This window comes from Orycteropus afer, unplaced genomic scaffold, assembly GCF_000298275.1.
Source record: "Orycteropus afer afer isolate SDZICR_OR568_19922 unplaced genomic scaffold, OryAfe1.0 scaffold00034, whole genome shotgun sequence".
Classification (NCBI taxonomy): Eukaryota; Metazoa; Chordata; class Mammalia; order Tubulidentata; family Orycteropodidae; genus Orycteropus; species Orycteropus afer.
Window position 1 is genome coordinate 11,546,500 of NW_006921621.1, and position 8,664 is coordinate 11,555,163.

General features: G+C 40.4%; 1 protein-coding gene across 1 annotated transcript in view; it reads left to right on the plus strand.

Annotated features, from left to right (window-relative positions):
- The window catches only part of CLIC5 (chloride intracellular channel 5), a 254,433-nt gene that overhangs the window by 207,683 nt on the left and 38,086 nt on the right, over positions 1–8,664 (plus strand). Inside the window, exon 4 of the mRNA XM_007936175.1 lies at positions 3,955–4,061. Within this exon, the coding sequence (XP_007934366.1) occupies positions 3,955–4,061 (107 nt within the window). The remainder of the gene's footprint in view (positions 1–3,954; positions 4,062–8,664) is intronic.

The window sequence follows — 8,664 nt, forward strand, 5'->3', positions numbered from 1 at the left end:
GTTCTCAATTCTATTCCATTGGTCTATGTATCTGTCATTGAACCAATACCAGGCAGTTTTGACTACTGTGGCTGTATAGTAGGTTTTGAGATCCAATAGTAGCCTTTTTTTTACTTTTTTTCCAACTATTTAAAAATTTAAAAATAATTCTTAGCTCGTGAGTCAGGCAAAAACAGGTGATAGGCTGGAATTGGCCCATAAGCTGTATTTGCTGACTCCTGAATTAGAGAAATTCACCATCTCTTTGATTCTCAATCAGGTAATGTCACAGTTTTTTTTTTTTTTTTTTTCCAGACATGTTTCTGTGAATGAAAACACTATTTGCTTGTCTTTTAGAGAAACAGAATATATTCTGTCCAAAAGTCAAAACCAAGCCAGTTGCCATCTAGGTGACTCCATTTTAACAGCAACCCCATGTGACAGAGTAGAACTGTGCTGCATAGAGCTTCAGTGCCTGATTTTTTGGAAGTAGATCTCTAGACCTTTTACCAGCACCTCAAGGTGCTTCTAGGTGAACTTGAATCTCCAAACTTTTAGTTAGCAGCTAAATTAATGTTGATTGTTAGTACGGGTACGCCATGCACTCTGTAGCATGTTAATTCTTTGTACAGGCACTCCATGTACTCTGTAGCCTACTGTTTGCATACTTAACATATGGGATAAACATAGAGCTAAAATAAATGCACTTAACTTCCTGTAAGTGGAGCCGCCCCAAATCTTACTGAAATATCTGAGATTAACATCTAGAAGACACACTTCCCATGAGGTGAACTTGAACTTCAAATGGAACATTATGTTATACATTATATACCCATGAATCATGTACTTAGAATGCAGGGTGCTACTACTAAGGTCCTTCTGACTGCATGGCCATTTGTCACTCATCTTGAATTTGGTCTAACTCATAACTGTTTGGGAGCTCTGGTAGCATAGTGTCTAAGGCACTTGACTACTAACCAGAAAGCTGTTCAAACCCACCAGCCACTCCTCGGAAGGAAGGTTGGGCAATCTACTTCCATTGTGATACTGCCTCGGAAACCCAAGGAGGGGTTGCTATGAGTCGGGTCCCACTTGATGGCATATAACAACGTAACTATTTGGCCCACACTTATTATGAAGAAATTGTCAGATTACTAATCAAATGATGGTGGATAGCATAACAAAATAACAAACCCAAAGAAATTATCCACTAAAAATCCATTTCCTAGGCTTCTCTCTCTTTATATCATCAAGCGGAAACAAGTCCTTACTCAGTATTATAATAATAATTTGAGACAATCAATTTTAAAAGCATGCCAGATTCTATGTGCATAGGCCAAAACAGGCACCCCCCCAAAAAAAAAAAAAAAAAACAACTCACTTCCATTGAATCAATTCCAGCACATTGAGACTCCCTTTGGGTTTCCGAGGAGGTAAATCTTTACAGAAGTTGCTTTCCCAGTCTTCCTTCTGCAAAGTGGCTGGTGGGTAAAGATGATCCTAAATCTCCATGTCCTGGAAGATTGTCTAGCATCTTGCAGGAAATTTTGTTTCATGCTCCTGTTCACAGCAATGAATTTGATATCTCAGTTTACCCAGAAAGATCTATGTATGCAGCACCTGTGGCAGGCATCTCCTTGAGCTTTGGAGGGAATGCATCCATGTGGTTAGCCAAGCCTCGAGAGCTTTGGGGTTTTGAGGGTGTTATGGACTGAATTGCATCTCCCCAAAATACGTTGAAAAACCCTAACCCATGTACCTATAAATATGACCCTGTTTGGAAATAAGGGTTTTCTCTTGTTATTGTTAAAGAGGTTGTACCACAGTAAGGTGGGTCCTAACCCTAATCACTCTAAGTTATCAAAGAGCAGAATAGACCTAGAGACACAGTCAGGGGGAAGATGCCAGATGAACAGATCCACAGAGGAGATCCAACCACAAGCCCAGGAACTCCAAGGATTGCTGGTTATTAAAAGTTAAAATAGACAAGAAAGGACCTCCCCCAGAGCCATCCCCTGAGTTTGGACTTCGAGCCTCCTGAACTGGGAGAAGATACATACCTATTCTTTAAAGCCACCCACATGTGATACTTTTTTTATGGCAGCACTACCTAAATGACTTAGAGGGTAAACAGCAGAGTCTATTAGAGGCTGCAGAACATAGAACTTAGGAGCTCCGCTTCTGAAGTGAAATTGCCTGGGCTGGGATCCTAGCTTTGCCAACTAGCCTTGTGATAAAATGCTTAACCACTTTGACCTCGGTATCCTAACCTAGGAAATAAGGCTATTAATATTATCAATAGGATTGTTGTGAGGAGTAAATGACTAATAAACTACCACCATCGAGTTGATTCTGACTCCTAGCAACCCTATAGGACAGAGTAGAACTCTCCCATAGGTTTTGAAGGCTGTAAATCTTTACGCAAGCATATTGCCTCATCTTTCTTCCATGGGGCATCTAGTGGGTTCAAACCACTGACCCTTTCGTTAGCAGCTGAATACCTTAACCACTGCATCACTAGAGCTCCTGAGTACAGGTAAGAGGGTTAGTAGAGAGCCTGGCCTATAGTAGGCATTCAACACAAGTTAGCTTTTATTTTTATCAGAGAAGTGATGTGATAAAGTGAAAATACCATAGGAACAGGGATTGGGAAATCAGATTCTAGCTTTCCCTCCACTATTTATTAGCTGTGAACCCTTAGAATAGTATTTTCACCTCTCTGGTTTTCAATTGCCTTTTTCATCACATGAGAACAATAATGTATTCCTTACCTGCCTAACAGCAGAGGGCTGGATCCAAGGACTAAAATGTCCTTCAGGACAAGGTCATTTTTAAGGCCACATCTGAAATTAAACAGCCCTGTAGCACAGCCCCAACAATGCACAGTCCCAGATAATGGATCAATTGAGCAACAACAACCACAAAAAATGAAAGAACAATAAACTACAGTAAAGACTTTTTTGTTTCAAATTATTTTAGACATCGAAACAAACACAAAATGTATTTTGGTGTTTAAACATAAAGCACCCAAATGTTTCACAGTAGACAACTATTCCCCCAGTGATTACAAAGGTCAACATTAATTGATAATAATGATAACAAAGCAGTTATTCTTTATCTTCTCTGACCTCTGGCTGGTCATACCCATGAAACATTTGTGAAGTAGTACACATATGTTTTTTTTAAATAGAACTTCTCAGTTTGATGGTGCTAATGGTGTCAAAGGTATGGATTCCTGCACAAACAAGTTTACCTTGTTCAGCCTCAAGGTCACAAATACCAGTCCTCACCCCAGTCTGCCTCTAGTATTCTTCTGGCTTCAGAATGAATGACTGTGCATGGGAGAGAGCTGGATCATTGCAAATCTGTCTCCACATCTAGAAATAAAAGAACTGCAAACACATGCCCTGCTGATGAAGGCTTTTACTGCACACATATAAGAAATGTGTGAAGGAGATTTCAAAAGAAGACCATGAGTATCCGACCTTTCAAGGAATGGTTTAGAGGCCTCAGTGCTGAGTCTCTGCATCTCTTTGCTCACAGAATTGGCTCTATGTATCTAGGACTATAATCACAAACCTGGCAGGGAATAGTTATTTTAATGTGGATGGGAAATGCCAGTGATCCTACCTATTACAGAGGCAAACTCCTTCATAATTTTGATCAGAGCCTTTCACTATCATTGGTAGTCCTAGGAAGGAGACACATCCTGAGTCCTCTGAATGGTGTTCTGATTCCTTGCCCAACAGACTGTCAACAGATCTCTTTGCCTCACTGGCCTCTGGTTTCCTCTATCTATAAACTAGAGCTAAGAATACTCACCCTTCCCATAAGATGGGGCTAAGAACCCAAAAAGAAAAAGATTTGTAGATACAGCTAGAAATGGGAGTGGAGCTCATCATGATGGGAGCAGGCTCTTCCTTAAAGGAACTCCAAGTTCTCACTAATTGTAGAACACTATGTCTTCCATTCCAGGTACCCCAAACTGGCTGCAAAACACCGGGAATCCAACACAGCAGGCATTGACATATTTTCCAAGTTCTCTGCCTACATCAAAAACACAAAGCAGCAAGACAATGCTGGTAAGTGACTCTCTTCTGTTCCCTGCCCTTGGCCCAGATACTCAGGTCAGATAGCCATCTAGAACTAATGCTTTTTGACTCTTGGCCCACCCTGCTTTCCCCTTGACACTGGGAGGAGTTTGTGGACCTGTCCTGCCTGTTCCCTGGCTAGTGCTGGAGGAAAGACCAGGTGGAACTTACTGTTGAATTGGAGGTAGGGATGCAGGTTGACTGAGTGTTCCTTGTTGCACAGCATAATATACTGTAGGCAATGGTCCTGCTTCAGCTTTATTACTGTCCATTTGTCCCAAATGCTGTCCCACGATGCTGCTTGTGACCACAGGAAGTTCTGATTGGAACAACACATTCCAGTTTCCTTTTGGTCCCTGAAATGGGGTAGACAAGAGGCATGGGAGGGGCAGCACAGCTGCCACAGTGGAGAAGGCTGGAGGCAGATGCCGGCCCTCTGCGTTCACCCCTACTGCTGGGGAAGGCACTGCTCAAAGCACAGCTTCAACTTCCATCTGGCCTTTAATGCATTCTTTTCCTTTAACTTTTTATTGTAATTTGGGTGAAAGTTTACAAAGCAAATTGGTTTTCCAGTCAACAATTCGTGCACATTTTGTTTTTGACATTGATTGCAATCCCCACAAAGTAATAGCACTCTTTCCACTTCTTCATTGTGTTTACCTTTTCCCTGTGTCCTTCTTTCCTATCCCTTCCTGCCCTCTGAGATTTATCCCTGGGAAAATGCTGCCCCTTTGATCTCATGTGGTTGGCTGTTCTAAGGAGTGCATACCTCCCTGATGTTAATTGTTCACCTTATAGGCCTGTTTATTGTTTGTCTGAAAGTTGAGCTACTGAGGTGAGTTCAGTTCCTGGCTTGAAGGGTGTCTAAAGGCCAGAGTCTTAGGGGTTCCACCAGTCCCTATCAGACCAGTAAGCCTGGTTTTTTTTTTTTTTTTTGCTTTTTATGATTTTGAATTTTTCCCCACATTTTTCTCCCACTCTATTTGGCACCTCCTCTTGTGATCCCTTTCAGAATAGTCAGCAATGGTAGCTGGGTAGCATCTAGTTCTGGATTCAGGATCATGGAGTCTGGGGTTCGTGTGTTCCATTTGTCCTTTGGGCTAATTGTTTCCATGTGTCCTTGATTTCCTTCACATTTCTTTGCTCTGGATGGGGAGAGAACACTAGTTGCACCTTACAGACCACTCACAAGCTTTAAGACATGAGTGTCACTACTCGCCAAAGTAGGATATAGAATATTGTTTTTGTGGACAACGTTATACCAATTGACTTTGATATCCCCAAGACTATGGTCCTGAGACCCCAGGCCTAGCTGCTCATTCCCTCAAGGTGTCTGGTTATGGCTAAGAAGTCTTCATAACTTCCCTTCTATATGCTCTACTATATTCATGGATATATTTGCAGCACATATAAATACATATATAGAAATATCCTTTGTCAAACCTATATGTATTTGTGGATTTAGTCTCATTCACCTTCCCATTCCTATTCAGCTTGCATACCTATCTATGTATCCACTTGTGGATTGTTGTTATTACTGTTACTGCAGGATTGTGCTTGCATTGTTTTACCTTAGTTGCCATTAACTCTTTTTTTTTTTTTTTTTATTGTGATTTGGGTGAAAATTTACAGAGTAAATTCACTTTCCATACAGCAATTCACATACACTTTGTCTCATGCCATTGACCACAATTTACCACAATGCAACAGCTCTCCTCCCCTCCTACTTCCTCCCAATAGTTACCTCTTCCCTGTGTCCATCCCTCCATGCACTCCTGTCCCCTGAGCTGTCTCCCTGTGCATAAAAAGCCCTTCTTTCTCCCATGATTGTTCTCTCCAAGGAGTGCCATTAAATCTTGTACTCCTCCCAATATTTTCCTTTGCACTGATCAATTGTGCTTACCTCCCTCTTATTGTACATTGCTTTTCCCTTCACTCAAGTTAATATGTGTCTACTGTCTAGTTAGTGGCTTCCCTTCCCTTCCACTCCCATCCCTGGTAAACTTCAAAGCATATTTCTTTCTTGTGTAAACTTTTCTTGACTTCTTATAGTAGTGGTCTCATACAGTATTTGTGCTTTGGTGAATTGACTAATTTCACTTAGCCTAATGTCCTCCAGGGTCATCCATGTTATGAGGTATTTCGCAGATTCGTCGTTATTTAATATTACATAGCATTCCATTGTATGTATGTACCACAGTTTGTTTATCCATTCATCTGTTAATGGACACTTCAGTTGTTTCCATCTTTTTGCTATTGTAAATAGTGGTGTGATAAATATGGATGTGATATATCTATTCATGTCATGGCCCTTTTTTCTCTAGGATAGATGCCTAGTAGAAGGGTAGCTGGATCAGATGGTATTTCTATTTACAGCTTTTTAAGGAAGCATTATACAGTTTTGCACAGTGGTTGCACCAGTTATAAGAGTTCTAGTCTCTCCACACCCTTGCCAGCATTTGTTGTTTTCTGCTTTTTTGAACTTTACTATTAATGCTAGGTTGAAAACATGTATCCCTGTTGTTTTGATTTGCATCTCTCTAATGGATAATGATCACAAACATTTTCTTCATGTGTTTGTTAGCTTTCTGAAAATCTTCTCTGTTGAAATGTCTGTTCATGTTCTCTCTCCATTTTTCATTTGGATTATTTGTCTTTTTGTTATTGAGGTGTTGAAGTTTTCTATAAATTTTAGAGATCAGTCCCTTGTCAGATAGGTTGTTACCAAAATTTTTTTCCCCAGTCTGTAGGATCTCTTTTTACTTTTTTGGTGAAGTCTTTCAATACGTGTAAGTATTTAATTTTTGGGAGGTCTAGTTTTCTAGTTTGTCTTCTGTTTGAGCATTTTTAGATATGTTTGATAGTACATTTATGCCATATATTAGATCCTCTATGTTTGCCCTGGGAGCTCTGGTAGCATACTGGCTAAGACACTTGCCTGCTAACCAGACGGCTGGCGGTTCAAACCCACCAGCCACTCCTCGGAAGGAAGGTTGGGCAATCCTACTTCCGTAGTGATACTGCCTCGGAAACCCAAGGAGGGGTCGTTATGAGTCAGGGCCGACTCGATGGCACATAACAACAACAACAATAATGTTTGCCCTTATTTTTCTTTGATAAACTTTATGGTTTTATATTTTCCATTTAGGTCTAGGTCCATCTTGAGTTAGTTTTTGTATATGGTTAGAGATATGGATGTTGTTTTTTCTTTTTTTCACGAATGGATAACCAGTTTTCCATCACCTTTTGTTAAAAAGACTATCTCTTCCCCATTTAATGAGTTTCAGCCCTTTTTCAAAGATCAGCTATCCATAGGTGGATGGATTTACTTAGAGGTTTTCAATTAGGTTCCATAGGTCTATGTGTCTGTCATTTTTACAAATACCAGATTCTTTTGACTACTGTGGCTATACAGCAGGTTTTGAGATTGGGGAATGTGAGACTTCCTACTTTGTTCTTCTTTAGTAGTGATTTACTTATCTGGGGACTCTTTCCTTTCCATCTAAAATTGGTGATTAGTTTTTCCCATGTCCTTAAGGAATGATGATGGAATCTGGATCAGGATTTCATTATATCTGTAAATTGCTTTGGGTAGTATTGACATTTTCACAATGTTAAGTCTTCTATCCATTGATATGTTCTTCCATTCACATGCGTCTCTTTTGGTTTCTTGTAGCAGTGTTTTGTCATTTTCTTTGTATGAGTCTTTTGTATCTTTGGTTAGATTTATTCCTAAGTACTTCATCTTTTGGATGGCTATTGTAAATGGTGTGGTTTTCCTGATTTCCTTTTCAGAGTTCTCTTTGTTAGTGTAGAAGGAACTGACTGATTTTTGTATGTTCATCTTGAACCTTGCCTTCTATGAGTTACTGTAGTTTTCTTGTTGAGTCTCTGGCATTTTCTATATATAGGATTATGTCATTTGCAAATAGAGATAGTTTTATTTTCTTCTTTGCCAATTTGGATGCCTTTTATTTCCTTTTCTTGCCTTTTTGCTCTGGCTGTTGTTGTGTGCTGTCAAGTAGGACCTGACTCATAGCGACCCCTCTTTGGGTTTCCAAGACGGTATCACCATAGAAGTAGATTGCCCAACCTTCCTTCCGAGGAGTGTCTGGTGAGTTTGAACCACCAGCCTTCTGGTTAGCAGTCAAGTGCCTTAGGCACTATGCTACCAGAGCTAGGACTTCCAATACAATATTGAATAGGAGGGGTGATAAAGAGCATCCTTGTCTAGTTTTGGTTCACAAGGAGAATGTTTTCAGTATCTCTCCATTTACGATAATGCTGCTGGCCCTTAATTTCTGGGATTGGCTACAGAGCTCAGCACGTGATTCTCTTGGGATGGCTCCTCATTGGGTTTTGAGCCCTTTGTTTTAGCTCATAGCTCATTTATTCCCTCATTTGGCATTCTTCTTTGAGAATTAGCTAAGGTAATTTGAATAAAGCCATCAAATTAAACATATGTAATGTTTGCAAGGAGCTCTGGTAGCATAGTGGCTAAAGTACTTGACTGCTAACCAGAAGGCTGGAGGTTCAAACCCACCAGCCACTCCTTGGAAGGAAGGTTGGGCAATCCTACTTCCGTAGTGATACT